General features: G+C 40.0%; 2 protein-coding genes across 5 annotated transcripts in view; one reads left to right on the plus strand and one right to left on the minus strand.

Moving 5' to 3' along the window:
- The window catches only part of LOC136885539 (uncharacterized), a 392796-nt gene that overhangs the window by 140500 nt on the left and 234116 nt on the right, over positions 1–18180 (minus strand). The window lies entirely within an intron of this gene.
- Positions 8897–18180, plus strand: part of LOC136885295 (uncharacterized) — a 31609-nt gene continuing 22325 nt past the window's right edge. Inside the window, exons 1-2 of one of the 4 annotated variants that reach the window (XM_068230391.1) lie at positions 8897–9244; positions 9414–9707. In XM_068230391.1, the coding sequence (XP_068086492.1) occupies positions 9448–9707 (260 nt within the window). In that variant the 5' untranslated portion in view covers positions 8897–9244; positions 9414–9447. Of the gene's footprint in view, positions 10216–18180 lie in introns of all 4 variants that reach the window. The other 3 variants (XM_067157803.2, XM_068230390.1, XM_067157805.2) reach the window with 3 other exon arrangements.

The following is an 18180-nucleotide window of genomic DNA, read 5'->3' on the forward strand; positions in this document are numbered from 1 at the left end:
GCACGATGTCGAGACATCTGGCGGCGGTACTGCGAACCTGGTTGGGGACGGTTTTTATGCTCGGAACTAGCGCACACTTCGCCTTGCATACCGCAGGCAACGCGCTGGACCCTTCTATTCTATCCTCTTTACGCTGGACCTTTACCTACGAGATACATAAGGCCGGGAAATACAGAACACAAGACTCGGCATCGAGATACTTCCGACAAGCGCCGCTAGAGTTCTCTACTGAGCTGTCTCGCCCGCTCATTGTAACACGTTCCAGTAGGAAAAACTATAAAAATTAATTAAAACTAGTAATTTCAGAAGACACCAAACAGATGTGAGATAATAAAATAGACCAAGAGCAGTTGTATGACTTACTTTCTACAACGTACAGTATGTCTAAACGAAAGTAATTCACGAAAGAAGCAGAGAAGTCTGTACGTACCGTAAATTGGGGTGAATAGGATCATAAAGTTATTGCCTTCACTTTTCAAGGAGTAAACGACATTATTTTTAAAGATTTCCATGTTTATACAATCATATGCTTTCTTCTACTTGGAATCCAGTAAATTTCATGTGTGGGGGTTGCCTGTCGTGACACCTGCACATTTTCCCGCCATTTGTGTCACTGTGACAATATATGGGAGTGAAATAACTTTGTCTGAATCTCAGAAGCTATTAGATTCCCCGAAATCACAGTTGGTATTTTGTATTGAAAATATATTCCAGAATCATGTGTGAAATAGGCAATATTGTATGTCTATTAGAGTTTCTCGAATTTAGGTTAACCTCGCTTTGTAATTTTTGTACGCTTGTTTGGGGTGAATAGGATCACCATGCCAAGAACTTACAAACGAGATCCATATGCAAGGGCTTACAAGAACCATGATCCTGATACCATACATTTGGCTAAGGATGCAATTAATAAGAAAGGTGTTAGCAGAAGAGCTGCAAGTAAGCAGTTTGGGGAAGAGTTTTAAAAGTGTTGCCACTTGATGATGGGGGTAAATGATCCTGATCACGTCAGAGAAGTGTTGGACGATTCTTTCGAGGCTTTTATAATGAGCACCCGGCATGCGATATGAAGAGAACGTAGTGCAGAAGCAAAAGAAGAAGCTGGATATTGCTCCAGACAAAAGCGTGACTTGTAGGTGAGAGTGACTCATCCTCAAATCCCAACGTGAGTGAATCTCAATGTGAAGTGCATGTTCCGGCAGCTAACAGTGACATTTCCGAACCTCGTTTGCATGAACAGAATTCAGAAGGGAATGCAAATAACATAATACAAGTTCCTGCTGATGAAGTTGAAAATGGGGACTGACTACTGGTTTCCTTTCTGACCAATAAACCAGGCACTAGTTCCAGTATGAGTCACTCCTTTATTGGTCAAGTTCTAGAGAAGAAAGAGAAGGATCGATTTGTGGCCAATTTTGTGAGGCCGAAGGTTACTCGAGATTATCCTGGTTACATTTACACTTTTCCTGATGTTGCGGACATGTGAATTTTCCTATACTCAAGTAATAGGAAAAATGGACAATCCACATATAATGAGAAGGGGCCAATTGAAATTCAATGTGCACTCTCAGACTCTGCTTTCATAGAATGTCATTCCTTGATAAAACAAAAACAAATGTTTCTCCTTCATATATGTTGTTGCCATTACATACACATTACAATACATTTGAACTATGTACTATAAATAGCATTTTTGTTATTATTTTATTTTTCATGTTTGTGGTTCATGGTTCATGTTTGTGGGTTACTGTAGTCACGTCGTAGTTCGTGAACCATGGGCAACGGCTGAGTGGCCTAGTAAGTGGTCCTGAGAGTCGGAATACCAGTTGCTATGGAATGGGAGTGGGCATCTCGGACATATTCTGAGTCGTGGCCTTCCTTGTGCTCAGGCGGCTAGGACTATACAATTCACCGGTGGTCCATAACCCGTCAGAGGAGAGATCCTCACTTGGACTATGTGCAAGTAGGGCAGCATCCTGCTTCATGAATTTACCGTGCTCAGAACACTTTAAGCAAGCCTCGGACCTATGGGAGTAATGGAGTCCCACTCCCATTTGACAGGCGAGGGACTCCTTGGAAACAACTTGGCGAACGAAATGGAATTCGATGGGGAGCTATCAATATTAATGGGGCTTATGGAAGAAAGAAGGTAGAACTGGCTGAGTCAGCAAAGAGGATGCATCTGGATGTGCTAGGAGTAAGTGATATTCGTGTAAGGGGAGATAAGGAGGAAGAGATAGGAGATTATAAAGTGTACTTGACGGGTGTTAGAAAGGGAAGGGCAGAGTCTGGGGTAGGTCTCTTTATCAGGAATACCATTGCACGCAACATAGTTTCTGTTAGGCACGTAAATGAGCGAATGATGTGGGTAGATTTGTCAGTGGGAGGAATTAGGACAAGGATTGTGTCTGTGTATTCACCATGTGAGGGTGCAGATGAGGATGAAGTTGACAAGTTTTATGAAGCATTGAGTGACATTGTGGTCAGGGTCAACAGCAAGGATAGAATAGTGCTAATGGGCGATTTCAATGCGAGAGTTGGGAATAGAACTGAAGGATACGAAAGGGTGATTGGTAAATGTGGGGAAGATATGGAAGCTAATGGGAATGGGAAGCGTTTGCTGGACTTCTGTGCTAGTATGGGTTTAGCTGTTACGAATACATTCTTCAAGCATAAGGCTATTCACCGCTACACATGGGAGGCTAGGGGTACCAGATCCATAATAGACTATATCTTAACAGACTTCGAATTCAGGAAATCTTTTAGGAATGTACGAGTTTTTCGGGGATTTTTCGATGATACAGACCACTATCTGATCTGTAGTGAACTGAGTATCTCTAGGCCTAGGGTAGAGAAAGTGAAATCTGTCTGCAAACGAATAAAGGTAGAAAATCTCCAGGACGAGGAAATTAGACAGAAGTACATGGATATGATTAGTGAGAAGTTTCGAACAGTAGACAGTAAGCAGGTTCAGGATATAGAAAGTGAATGGGTGTCATACAGGGATGCTGTAGTAGAAACTGCAAGGGAATGTCTAGGAACAACTGTGTGTAAAGATGGGAAAAGGCGAACATCTTGGTGGAATGATGAAGTGAGAGCAGCCTGTAAACGTAAAAAGAAGGCTTATCAGAAATGGCTCCAAACAAGGGCCGAGGCAGACAGGGATTTGTACGTAGATGAAAGAAACAGAGCGAAACAAATAGTTGTTGAATCCAAAAAGAAGTCATGGGAAGATTTTGGTAATAACCTGGAAAGGCTAGGTCAAGCAGCAGGGAAACCTTTCTGGACAGTAATAAAGAATCTTAGGAAGGGAGGGAAAAAGGAAATGAATAGTGTTTTGAGTAATTCAGGTGAACTCATAATAGATCCCAGGGAATCACTGGAGAGGTGGAGGGAATATTTTGAACATCTTCTTAATGTAAAAGGAAATCATCATGGTGGTGTTGCAAACAGTCAAGCTCATGGGGAGGAGGAAAATGATGTTGGTGAAATTATGCTTGAGGAAGTGGAAAGGATAGTAAATAAACTCCATTGTCATAAGGCAGCAGGAATAGATGAAATTAGACCTGAAATGGTGAAGTATAGTGGGAAGGCAGGGATGAAATGGCTTCATAGAGTAGTAAAATTAGCGTGGAGTGTCGGTAAGGTACCTTCAGATTGGACAAAAGCAGTAATTGCACCTATCTATAAGCAAGGGAACAGGAAGGATTGCAATAACTATCGAGGTATCTCATTGATTAGTATACCAGGCAAAGTATTCACTGGCATCTTGGAAGGGAGGGTGCGATCAGTCGTTGAGAGGAAGTTGGATGAAAACCAGTGTGGTTTCAGACCACAGAGAGGCTGTCAGGATCAGATTTTCAGTATGCGCCAAGGAATTGAAAAATGCTACGAGAGGAATAGGAAGTTGTGTTTATGTTTCGTAGATCTAGAGAAAGCATATGACAGGGTACCGAGGGAAAAGATGTTCGCTATACTGGGGGACTATGGAATTAAAGGTAGATTATTAAAATCAATCAAAGGCATTTATGTTGACAATTGGGCTTCAGTGAGAATTGATGGTAGAATGAGTTCTTGGTTCAGGGTACTTACAGGAGTTAGACAAGGCTGTAATCTTTCACCTTTGCTGTTTGTAGTTTACATGGATCATATGCTGAAAGTTATAAAATGGCAGGGAGGGATTCAGTTAGGTGGAAATGTAGTAAATAGTTTGGCCTATGCTGACGACTTGGTCTTAATGGCAGACTGTGCCGAAAGCCTGCAGTCTAACATCTTAGATCTTGAAAATAGGTGCAATGAGTATGGTATGAAAATTAGCCTCTCGAAGACTAAATTGATGTCAGTAGGTAAGAAATTCAACAGAATTGAATGTCAGATTGGTGATACAAAGCTAGAACAGGTCGATAATTTCAAGTATTTAGGTTGTGTTTTTTCCCAGGATGGTAATATAGTAAGCGAGATTGAATCAAGGTGTAGTAAAGCTAATGCAGTGAGCTCGCAGTTGCGATCAGCAGTATTCTGTAAGAAGGAAGTCAGCTCCCAGACGAAACTATCTTTACATCGGTCTGTTTTCAGACCAACTTTGCTTTACGGGAGCGAAAGCTGGGTGGACTCAGGATATCTTATTCATAAGTTAGAAGTAACAGACATGAAAGTAGCAAGAATGATTGCCGGTACAAACAGGTGGGAACAATGGCAGGAGGGTACTCGGAATGAGGAGATAAAGGCTAATTTAGGAATGAACTCGATGGATGAAGCTGTACGCATAATCCGGCTTCGGTGGTGGGGTCATGTGAGGCGAATGGAGGGGGATAGGTTACCTAGGAGAATAATGGACTCTGTTATGGAGGGTAAGAGAAGTAGAGGGAGACCAAGACGACGATGGTTAGACTCTGTTTCTAACGATTTAAAGATAAGAGGTATAGAACTAAATGAGGCCACAACACTAGTTGCAAATCGAGGATTGTGGCGACGTTTAGTAAATTCTCAGAGGCTTGCAGACTGAACGCTGAAAGGCATAACAGTCTATAATGATAATGTATGTATGTATGTATGTTATTTATGATGGCACTATTCTTGCTACAATTTTCACAGATATTTTTTACTTTGACAACAATGTTTTTTTACCCTAATCAGTTTTGTTTTAGTTATTTCAGAACATTAAACTATAATAGAAAATATATTTATGTGTTTTAACTATCATATAATAAATCCCATTGACCCCAGTTTGATGTGAATCGAATAACTTTCATATTAATATGCCCGATTCTATTGACCCCAGTCAAGGGGTCAATAGGATCACTTAACAAATTGATTAAAGTCAAGGAAATATGAAGGAATTCTAGAATATTTGTGGATAAAGTTATAAAACATAGTAGGACTCATGTACTGAAACAAAAAAAGGAGAATAATTCTGTATTCTTTCTGTTGGTAGGTTAATGTTCCTCGTGAAAGTGATCCTATTCACCCCATTTTACGGTAGCGAGTTTGTCACTTCATCCCGTTTTCTCTAATTCTGCTTGAGTGTATTAGCGATTGTGGTCATAAAAGAACTCTGGGTTTAATCGCTATATTTTAAATTATCAGCGATCGTATCTTTTCCTGTACACATCTGATGTTGCGACATTCGTATTGAAGCCACTGTTTGGAGAGCGTTATCATGCCCGTTTCGCCATTAGAAAATCCTATGTAATTTTTCAACATCTTCTGATGTCGTGCAGTTAGGCAGTGCAAGGATCTCAAATCTGTAGCCGGTAGGAGCTTTCCTATGACAGAGGACGCAAATTTTTAGCGTCGTTTATCCGTATTTCACTTTTTCTTCCCGTAGGATTCGATTTGTTCTAATAGGAATAAAGCTCCTAAATGATCATTTGTACCATTGTTTTCAATTTGGTTTACCTTTTGGTCAAGTTCATATACCGGTACCTCAAATAATTTTTTCTGATTTCATTACCGTATCCTACTTCTCAATATAAAGACTGTTTTTCATAATCTGGCATTTGAAATCCAATCAATATATCTTTAGATTTAACATAGATTCTCGTAGCCTTTCCTTGACATAGAAACGAGACTTGTAGGAACTTTTTTTTGCTAGTGGATTTATGTCGCATCGACACAGATAGGTCTTATGGCAACGATAGGAAAGGCCTAGGAGTTGGAAGGAAGCGGCTGTGGCACTAATTAAGGTACAGCCCCAGCATTTGCCTAGTGTGAAAATGGGAAACCACGGAAAACCAACTTCAGGGCTGCCGATAGTGGGATTCGAACCCATATCTCCCGTATGCGAGCTCACAGCTGCACGCTCCTAACCGCACGGCCAATTCGCCCGGTCTTTGATATTTTACCATCTGCTAAAGATGTCATTTCTTTCACCGACACCTGATAACATAACATATACAGCGACATTCATATCTTCGTGAATTTTGAGTAAAAGGGTTACATTTGGCATATCATCCATCTTCTTGTTTACCCTATACTCTACATTTCCAGGCTTATACATTCAGGATCTCTTCTTTCAACACTTTTCGATGACAACTATTTTGGCAAATTTGGGAAAATAATTGGACATGCATCAGGGAGAAGCTCATTACGTTTATGTGGTAGTATAGTTACGTTGACTTTACTACGGTATCACAAATGTTATCCCCTATTGAAAATATTTCGTGTGTGACATGTTTTATGCATACTACTGAATCTTTCCCAGGTTACCAATTATCCCGTTTAAAATGACAAATCCATTTTTGTTTTAATTCCTCGTCTGAAGGGAAACTAAACGAGGTAACCAAAACTTTTTAATGGTATAGTTGTTACGATACATGGAAACATTTTCTGGGCATCTGCAGATACATGAAACATTTTATTAATAAGCCAAATTCAGTCCGCACCTTCACAAATAATAACGTTATTGATTTAACGTCCCAATAACTACTTTTTACGGTTCTTGGGAGACGCCAAGAGGCCGAAATTTTCTCCCGAAGGAGTTTTTTAACGTGCCAGTAAATCTACCGACACGAGGCTGACGTATTTGAGCACCTTCAAATACCACCGGACTGAGTTGGGCTTAGAAAGCCAGCTCTACAGTCCAAGCTACTCAGCCCTGCTTAGCCTTCACATTATATTGATAATAAGCTGTGCGTATGCTTATTCTATCACTTATCTTCTTATATGTATTCGAACCTATCCGTGAAAAAAAGAAAATGAAACACGAGACGAAGTTCACTAGACATTAACATGCACGGATAGATCCTGCGCTTTCACTTTGGCCTCCACTGGACTTTGCCAAACTTGCATGACTCCGGCTTGTGACTGTAGTCTGCTATGAGTGGTACCGTACTTTTTGTGTTCTTGCCAACACAGTATCAGTTAATAGAGGTCTTACGAACTTAGTTAGGATAATATCACTAACAGTTTGTTGATGTTCTTTGAACTCACACTGTAATAAAATTACATTCTGAAAGGGAAGACTTCGCAAGTCCTCGTATTACGCTCGTGCGTTTGAAGGCCTTCGACAATAGGGCACAGCAGCTTAAACGAACTTCTGCAGATGCTTCACCAGAACAACAAAACGAGGTTTCGGGTATCGAACTCCTCCTCTGTCCTGATGCATAATCAGTTCCATTTAGCGGTGTCGAAGCTCTAGGCAGTGAAATGTTGCTGATGCAAATATCACATTCCATCTTCTCTTCAACAACGCGAACCAAGTACCTGCAAATTAGGATTTGATTTCCTGTTTCTAGTTTGATTGGGATATTATCGTCTGGATATTTCAGGTTGTCCAAAATGTCTAAACATTAAGAGGTTTATTTTGTGATTGTCCGTCACAGTTCTTATCACAAGAAATCCACTATCTTCCATGGCTTAAATCACCGTCTGAAAGAACAAATCCGCAGCCTGTTTCCAGTCATTCTACCGGGTCAAGAATGTAATGAATGAATCCCCCATCTAGCGGCGAGGATAGGAATTGTGCCGGCTGCTGAAGCCTGTCGCACTCCTCTGGAGCAATGATTAATGAATGACAGATGAAATAAAATGATATTAGATAGTGTTGCTGGAATTAAGTATGACAGGGAAAACCGGAGTACCCGGGAAAAAACCTGTTCCGCCTCCGCTTTGTCCAACACAAATCTCACATGAAGTGATCGGGATTTGAACCACGGAACCCAGTGGTGAGAGGCTGCCGCCTGTGCCACTGACCCTCCATCACCTTCTGAAATAAGGTGTAAAGGCACAGATGCGTGAGTAATCTGAGGATATCCAATTGCTTCCTTTATTAGGTCCTTGCGTAGATATAGCCGACAGCCGTTTCTCTTAATTCCCTTCTAGACGGTATTTCATGGAGTTGTATCTTTTCGGGCTGTAAACTACCTTGCCGACATTGGCAAAATTGTACACAACAGTTGAATATTTCGGGGAAGGGATCTGATGTTTCAGTTCTACACACCTTGCACAAACGGAAAAAACAAGAACACCTTAAAATCACTTTTGAAATATCTATAAGCAGAACATGATTAATTCATTTCGTAGTTCCATACAAAATATCTCTAGTACGAACGGAAGTGACCAGACACGTTTACTCAGCTTTTCACACACATTCATGCACCAATAACACAGTGTTAAACCCACACTGACAGCGAAGATTTTGCGTGTACTACTGCACTTTTACGGCGACTTGAAGAAATATTGGTATTCGCCACTGAACTATAGTATTCGCACCTTCCTGCGTTAAACTGGGGGTAGTGGGTATAAGAGGATCGAGACGGCGGTGGTTGTAGCTAACAAAAGATAGTAGCTCAGTACCAACTGCACGTACATTTAGTGTGATTTGGTGTGATGATTCTCTTATTTTCTTTGGTGTGATTTGGTGACGTTTGTATGAAGAAGGAGCTATGTCTTAATGGTCAACTGTTCCTTGTAATCAGCAAAGAAGCAGTTCACACGCTGATAATTGGCGAATTCTATCATTGTTTCGACTTCGCCCGAGGTTTATGACCCTGCTTGGAAACAAATCATAATGGCGTATGGCGATTAAAATGACCAACATTAACCTATTAGCCAGATAAACAAACTGGAAACTCTGAACGGCAGCATCACAGTTATCGTTCATTTAAGACAGCATTTTGTAAGATTTGTTTGCAAGAAATCGCCTGAGAGTGAATGCGGTAGCATTGTCGGTAAAATTGCGTTTTCTATTCAGTAATTCTTCACGCCAGTAGCATCAGTTTTGCGGAACGATTGAATACGAATTGTGTGTGTTCGCTATTTTATAGTTTGATTTTTAAAATATTTGAATAATTATGTCAATTTGGAGCTTGTAAAGCTGGCATTAGGCGACTACAATTATCTGGTACAGAATTAAATTAGTCCTGGAAATATTAGTTATTTTTCATTATTTTGTTGGGTGCTTTTATTTGCAGTTCGTAGTTCCTCCTGTGAGTTTGCCTTAAAAACATGAATCGAAATAAACAGTATACAACGGAGGTGTTATATCCTCCAGGCACGGAGCCGGACGTATGGCCTCCAGGCACAGAGACGGATGCTGTGGAAGAAGATTTGGGCAAAGAGGAAGCGCAAACAAAGCTCGAAAGTACACTTGATCACAAATGTCAGCTGTATGTAAGGTTTCCTTGTGTGTTACCTCCGATTGAGGAGATCAAGGCTCTACACCCCTACATACTTCACGTGTTTGCCAGGAAACGAAAGAAACCAAAGTAGGTTGGGTAAATATTAAATTTTTATGCTAGGAAGTGATATTCAAGTAATTTCTTGTGTTGATATGGTTTGGAAAATGTACATTAATGCAGCAATTTTTCTGTCTTGATAGACCTTGCTAATTTTCTCATCTCTATATAACTTCTGCGTCCTATGAAGCTTACTCATCATGAACCCATTCTTATATTGGCATTTTTCACCGGATAATTCTTGCCACTCCCAGTAAATAAGTGAGTTACTACCTAGTGTGTTCTATGAACTCTGTTTATTTACCCTGGAGAGGGCACATCACGGTCTTTTCGAGTGGGTTCAGAGATAAATGTTTATGGTTCTTAACGTAGCGGGCTGCTAGCTTCCATTGCCTCAGTACCTTACATTGCACTCATCCGCTATCAGTGTGCGTAAACAATTCACCCCCCATGCTCCTGAGTTTCAACTTGAGTGCATTGTTTGACGGACCCGGCCTAAAACTCCTGGCGCGCCCAATGACGTGTACGTGTTTATGTGGTAAGTTTTATTTTCCTTTTTCAGTTAATATGGTAAGAATGTGTCAGTTTTGTTTTAATTTCGTGTAAAATAGTGTGCCTTCATATATACTGAAGTCTAACACATCAGGGATAGAAATAGGGAAAGAGAAATCAAAAGACTTTTAGAAAAGGAACATTCATCAAATGTTAGTAGAGCAGCCCTCTGCAGTTCGACAAGAACTAGAAGGACGTGGAAGATGCGCCTACTGCAATTGAAAAAACTGAAAAACCAATACTAGGTGCCGTGACATATCTGCAAAGAACACTTGGCAGTGACGTGTTCGGTGCAGTACGAAAAGTCAAGAGTCAAGTGATGACGCAGAATAAATGTCAGTTGTTTAACATCCAATTTTACATTGTCAAAATACCTTTGAATATTATTTACAAGTTGCTTCAAAATTATTTACTAGTTTTGTAACATTAAAAATAGATTATGTTTAATTTAATTATTTTTTCCTGACCCGGTCTAAAACACCATGCGCGCCTCCTCACGGGGTTGTTTTTACGCGCCCTCTCCAGGGTTAACAATATAAGAAGTGCACACAAATGTGCATAACAAAAGAAAAGAATATCGTACAATAGGAGCTGACTGAGTTTGTTGGGGTAAAACTCGAATTGTTGGTGCCACTAGCATATGCCTTACGTATTGATTTAGGAGGAAGTACAACTGGACAACCATCCTCTGTGGAAGAGGTTTGTAGTATTGGCAGAGGAAAGGGAAGAACGTGAAAAGGCCTTGAGCACACGTCCAATACTGTCAGGAATCGGGAGAGAACAAGAGATGCGCAGTTATCGTTTCAACATTGACATCATGCCACCTCCCCCTTTGTTGTCTGCTCACCGCGGTGTTTTCAGCTTTGCTCTGATGGATGATGGGTTTGCGTGGCACTAACCAGCAAACATTGTCGTTAGTCACAGCACCTTATTTATTGTGTGGCATACATGCGCAATAAATATAAAATTATAGTTAAAATTAGATTTGAATAAAAAAGAGGTTACGGAATGGTAATTAATCAGCAAGGCACTGACACATGATTATGTATACAACACTATTTAACAACTGTACTCTGGTTCATTCAGCTACTGGAACTAGGGTGTTGGAACATCTACTTAATGTTCCTGTGATCCGTGATATGGGCGGAGTGGTTGACAGTTTGGTATGTCGCAGTTTGGGAAGTTATGAAACGCCTCTTATGGAGTAAGTAAGGACATCTTCCATGTTTTGTTCGTGTCCTATTCAGCAAGGTCTAAGTTCTACTCAGGTCAAAACCTCGTAACGCAATTGGGATTAAATGTTCATTAAAAATAGACACCAGGTCACAAGATGTATGTAACATTATAAGTAAGTAGAAATTACTGAAATCTTACTTGGAATGAGTTTCAGAGGAGAGATGTGTGCAGTGCGATGTCCAGGCACCCACACACAATTCCGCCCCCAGAAGTGTATTTACATTTGTAACCCAATAAAGAGCATTACAAGCCATTTTCATTGAAGTAGCCACTTGCATTCCTATTGGCCAAGGTAAAGTGGCACGTGGCGTCATTCCGTCAGTTATGTTAATGAGATTCCATTACCAATCCCAGCACAATAAATGGAACAGATGAAGGATGATCAGTAGTCTTGTCCAGGCTCTGCCCTAACCAGTCCCGACCACTGGTTTTTCCACTAGAGGTCTAATGCCGCTTTGCGGCTCTAACCTGGGGGCTTACACCCTCAGACCCCCTTTGCATGTCCTCATTTCACTGGTCTCGTTCACGCCTTATCTTAACCGTCCGCACGACAAGAAGAATACTAGATATCTAACACATAGTGGAAGACATATAAAAAAATAAATAAAAAAAAAACATTTCGGTGAGGATATACAATACATTGGAATGTTTTTCCTTTATATTTTATATTCAACAATGTACTTTGTTTCATATTTATTCACTATACATTAGCATGTTATTTTACAGGGTGATTAATTTGAAAGTATAGAGTGGAGTGCCGAGGATTAGGCGTGCTGGGAAGCGGGGACAGCGAGCGCAGTGCCCGCCATGACAAGCAGGCATAGTCGGCTTAAAGAAGCGGCAAGATTACGCCTATAGAAACTAAATGAAACTGAACTCGCTGGCTACATAGATGCTCTGGACAAATAGGTAAATGAATAAACAAATAAATCATCTAGGAAATTAAACTGAATTCACCAGTAATAAATAAATATATAAACAAATAAATAAATCAACTAGGAAATCAAACTGAACTCACCAGTATTTACAGACGATGCTGAAAGTGATCTCCTTCAGCTGCAATACAAGCTTCACATCTTGTAATGAGATTTCGAAACACAGTTTGTAGTTCATGGACACCGATAGAACGCACAATGTTCCTAATTTCAGTTTTTAATTCTTCTGCAGTTCGAGGATTATTCCTGTAAACTTTTCCTTTAAGATTTCCCCATAGATAAAAATCACATGTGCTTAAATCAGGCGAACGAGGGGGCCATAAGCCTTTACTGATGATCTGATCATCATCGAACATTTCCCGTAACCGTCGCATAGAGCTACGCGCCGTATGGGCCGTTGCACTACCCTGCTGGAAATAGCCGTACATTTTCTCTTCTTCAGTCAGTTCAGCAAAAAATGGTTCCAGAATGTTGTGAATATAACGGTCAGAAGTAATCGTGTCCTGAAAAAATATCGGACCGATAATTCGTCGGGCACTGATAGCGCACCACACACCCACCTTCACATCGTGCAGAGGTCTCGGCTGTAAAATGTGCGGGTTGTCTGTATCTCAGATTATATTGTTCTGTGAATTGACATATCCACTCAAATGAAACCAGGCTTCGTCGCTCATAAAAAGAAAGTTCGGATCCACAACACCGTCGTGGACACTATTTATTAGCCAATTGCAAAATCGTATTCTTGCATTGAAATTTGTAGGCAGTATGTTATAGACTGAATGAGTCCGATAAGATCGTAAACGTAACAATTTTGTTGCATTACGTGCTGAAGAAGGTGAAATGCCACTTTCCTGAGCTAATCTCCGATGCGACTTATGTGGACTGACCTGGAGTCTTGCCTGTATATCTTCTAACCTCTCTTGTGTGAGAGCTGTTCTCCTTCGCTTCTTTTTCTTATTGATTACAGAACCAGTACTACGCCACTTGTAAACGAGCTGATCCACGTAACGTTTTGATGGTACTGTCGCACCGGGAAATTGTCTACGGAATTTTTGAAGGCACCTTTTAACTGGTTTCTTCTTCTTGTGCAAATAACACTTGACCAAAAATATTCTTTGCTCTATAGTGTATTTAACCATCGCGATAATTACCTCACAACACACCTTAAAAGCCCAATATTTTCTAAAAAACTGAGGGACAGAGAGCTAAACAGCTGCGCATTGCAGTGAACCCTTCTTATCGCCGTGTTGACAGAAGCCATATGGCGATCGCTCGGGACTTCCCACGGCATGCAAGAAGAAGTCGGAACACTTAAATTATTCTCCCTGTACTTATACCTCAAACATTGACTACGGCTTTAAGCCATCAACTGTCACTTATAATTATACAACACCTCCATCTTTAAGTGTACTACCTAAGAATCTACTAGTTTTTAAATATCATTTGAATGTATTGTATATCCTCACTTTTTTTTTTTTTTTTTTTTTAATATATGCCTTCCACTATGTGTTAGATATCTAGTATTGACTAAGGCTTCAAGCCATCATCTATGCTACTGTACCATCAAATAACGTCCTATTCATCAAGTGAACTACACATGAGTTTATCATTATATTAGATTTTTAGTCATTCATGAACATTTTTACAATAACTGTAAAATTTTTATCTCACCTATAATCATCATCAAACACATTCTGGGATAATTTTAACCTGATGCCTGACAAAAATATTAACGTTTTGATAGTGACTGAAGATGCATCACAGTAAGAGGCGAAACTTGTCTCACATTTAAAAAATGTTTTAACTTAAATGGCAACAACTTGCATTGTACTGAATACATGGAAATAAGTATTAAATATTTTCCTATATACAACATACCACTTAGTCGAGCAGCTGGTCTTCTTTCTCCCAATTCTTCCCAGCCCAAACTTTGCAACATTTTTGTAATGCTACTCTTTTGTCGGAAATTACCCAGAACAAATCGGGCTGCTTTTCTTTGGATTTTTTCCAGTTCTTGAATCAGGTAATCCTGGTGAGGGTCCCATACACAGGAACCATACTCTAGTTGGGGTCTTACCAGAGACTTATATGCCCTCTCCTTTACATCCTTACTACAATCCCTAAACACCCTCATAACCATGTGCAGAGATCTGTACCCTTTATATACAACCCCATTTATGTGATTACCCCAATGAAGATCTTTCCTTATATTAACACCTAGATACTTACAATGATCCCCAAAAGGAACTTTCACTCCATCAACACAGTAATTAAAACTGAGAGCACTTTTCCAATTTGTGAAACTCACTACCTGACTTTTAACCCCGTTTATCAACATACCATTGCCTGCTGTCCATCTCACAACATTATCGAGGTCACGTTGCAGTTGCTCGCAATATTGTAACTTATTTATTACTCTATTCAGAATAACATCATCCTCAAAAAGCCTTACCTCTGATTCCACTCCTTTACTCCTATCATTTATATATATATAAGAAAACATAAAGGTCCAATAATACTGCCTTGAGGAATTCCCCTCTTAATTATTAGAGTGACAGATAAAGCTTCGCCTACTCTAATTCTCTGAGATCTATTTTCTAGAAATATAGCAACCCATTCAGTCACTCTTTTGTCTAGTCCAGTTGCACTCATTTTTGCCAGTAGTCGACCACCTGAATCCAAGATATCTGCTATATCTTGCTGGAATCCTACAAGTTGAGCTTCAGTGGAATAACCTTTCCTAAAACCATTTGTTAACCATTTATTAAAACCATTTATTAATTTCGCAAACATGTCTAATATAATCAGAAAGAATGCCTTCCCAAAGCTTACATACAATGCATGTCAAACTTACTAGCCTGTAATTTTCAGCTATGTCTATCACCCTTTTGTTTATACACAGGGGCTACTATAGCAACTCTCCATTCATCTGGTATAGCTCCTTCGACCAAACAATAATCAAATAACTTCAGATATGGTACTATATCCCAACCCATTGTCTTTAGTATATCCCCAGAAATCTTATCAATTCCAGCTGCTTTTCTAGTTTTCAACTTTTGTATCTTATTGTAAATGTCATTGTTATCATATGTAAATTTTAATACTTCTTTAGCATTAGTCTCCTCCTCTATCTGGACATTTTCCTTGTAACCAGTAATCTTTACATACTGCTGACTGAATACTTCTGCATTTTGAAGATCCTCACATACACACTCCCCTTGTTCATTAATTATTCCTGGAATGTCTTTCTTGGAACATGTTTCTGCCTTAAAATACCTATAGGCTACATACCCTTCCATTTTATACTAAAATTTGTATGACTGCCAATTATGCTTGCCATCATGTTATTCTTAGCTGCCTTCTTTGCTAGATTCCATTTTCTAGTAAGTTCCTTCAATTTCTCCTTACATCCACAGCCATTTCTTTCCAGTCTGCACCTCCTTCTTAGTCTCTTTATTTCTCTATTATAATAAGGTGGGTCTTTACCATTCCTTACCACCCTTAAGGGTACAAACCTGTTTTCACATTCCTCAACAATTGCTTTAAATCCATCCCAGAGTCTGTTTACATTTTTATTTACCATTTTCCACTTATCAAATTTACTTTTTAGAAACTGCCTTACCCCTTCTTTATCAGCCATATGGTACTGCCTAATAGTCCTACTTTTAAGACCTTCCTTTCTATCACACTTATTTTTAACTGCGACAAAAACAGCTTCATGCACTAATACCATCTATTACTTCGGTTTCTCTATAGAGCTCATCTGGTTTTACCAGCACCACATCCAGGATATTTTTCCCTCTCGTTGGTTCCATCACTTTCTGAATCAGCTGTCCTTCCCATATTAACTTATTTGCCATTTGTTGGTCATGCATCCTGTCGTTCACATTTCCTTACCAATTGACATCTGGTAAATTCAGATCTCCCGCTACAATCACATTCCTTTCCGTGTCGTTTCCCACATAGCTGATTATCTTATCAAATAATTCTGAATCCGTGTCAGCGCTACCCTTTCCCGGTCTGTACACTCCAAATATATCAAGTTGCCTATTATCTTTAGAAATGAGCCTTACACGTAGAATTTCATGTTTGTCATCTTTAACTTTTTCGTAGCTTACAAATTCGTCTTTCACCAGAATGAATACTCCCCCCCCCCCACCATTCCTATCCTATTTCTATGATACACACTCCAGTTCCCTGAGAAAATTTCTGCATCCATTATATCATTTCTCAGCCATGATTTAACTCCTATTACAATATCTGGTAAATATATATCTATTAAATTACTTAATTCTATTCCTTTCTTTACAATACTTCTACAGTTCAACACTAACATTTTTATGTCATCCCTACTTGATTTTCAGTTCCCTGTTCCCTTATCACCGCTCCCTAGGCCACCCCGTTTCCCTGAATGTACCTCCCTATTACCCTTCCAAACAAATTTCCTAACTTATACGTACCACTGCGGCTTAAGTGAAGGCCATCTGAGCGCAGATCCCTGTCTCCTACCCACCCATTAGGATCTAGACATTTCACTCCTAGTTTCCCACATAACCACTCCATAGTCTCATTTAAATCCCCAATCACCCTCCAGTCAGTATCCCTCCTACACAGTATTCCACTGATAACAATCTCTGCTTTCTTAAACTTCAACCGTGCTGTATTTACCAGATCCCATACATCTCCGGCTTTGTTGGTACTTATATCATCTTGCCTTAAATTGTTGGTACCAATGTGAAACACTACCACCTTCTCCTTCTCCTCCTCCCTCTCTTCTACTTTCCTCAACATCTGCCTCAACCTAATTCCTGGATAACACTCTACCCTGGTACCCTTTCCTCCACACACTTTCCCCATGTGTCTAACGATGGAATCCCCCATGACCAGAGCCTCAATCCTACCCACCTCATTTGATCCCCTCCCCTCCTGGTCAGCCCTATCTTTCCTGATAGCTGCAGAAGCTACTTCCTCCTCCCTTTTCTCCTTCCCTTGACCCTGTTCCACCCGTCTTTTCCTATCCTCTTCTCTTCAGTTCCCTTTCCTACGTTTTCCCTTCTTCCTACTTCCACACATCTCAGCAACAGTCCCGTGTCCCTCATATTCCCTCTGTTGTTCTACCTGGAGTGACTCGTACCGATTTCACACAGACACCTGTCCTGAATTCTGATCCTGAATAGAGCTCTTAGCCTGCAATCTCCTTCCCCTTAGAACATTAGACCACCTGTCTTCTACAACTCCCCCCTTTCCTTTCCCTCCCTGTTGTACACCTACTGTAACCTGTACATTGCTTAAGGGAGTCCTATCTTCCTTCCTGTCTTCTGCGAGATTCCTAATTATCTCCCTCAAACTCTCCAACGCCTCCCTCATACCCCTCAATGCCTTGCCACACCCACAGTTCGTACACTTGCACTCTCCGTTATATGAGAAACACCATAGGTCTGTGTTACCTGTGCGACATACAATACTTGTGAGTAGTACCGTAATTTGTGGAACACCACGAGTCTGCGCTACTTTTGATTAGTACCGCAACATGACAAATACCATGGTTCTACTTTACTAGCGATAAGTACAATTATGAGGGGCTCTTTAGACAACAAGAATCCTTGATTCAGGATTGTGCATTAGAAGCAGTCCATTGGTCAGTAATACTATTGTTTATGATAGTTTCTGGGTAGGATCCACCGATTATTTTAAATTCATATCCAACCATTCGTTCTTTATCATATTTTTTATTCAGGTCAGTGGATTATTTTGAACTTTTAAATTGTCATTACATTTCG

Source organism: Anabrus simplex, chromosome 14 (assembly GCF_040414725.1).
Source record: "Anabrus simplex isolate iqAnaSimp1 chromosome 14, ASM4041472v1, whole genome shotgun sequence".
NCBI lineage: Eukaryota > Metazoa > Arthropoda > Insecta > Orthoptera > Tettigoniidae > Anabrus > Anabrus simplex.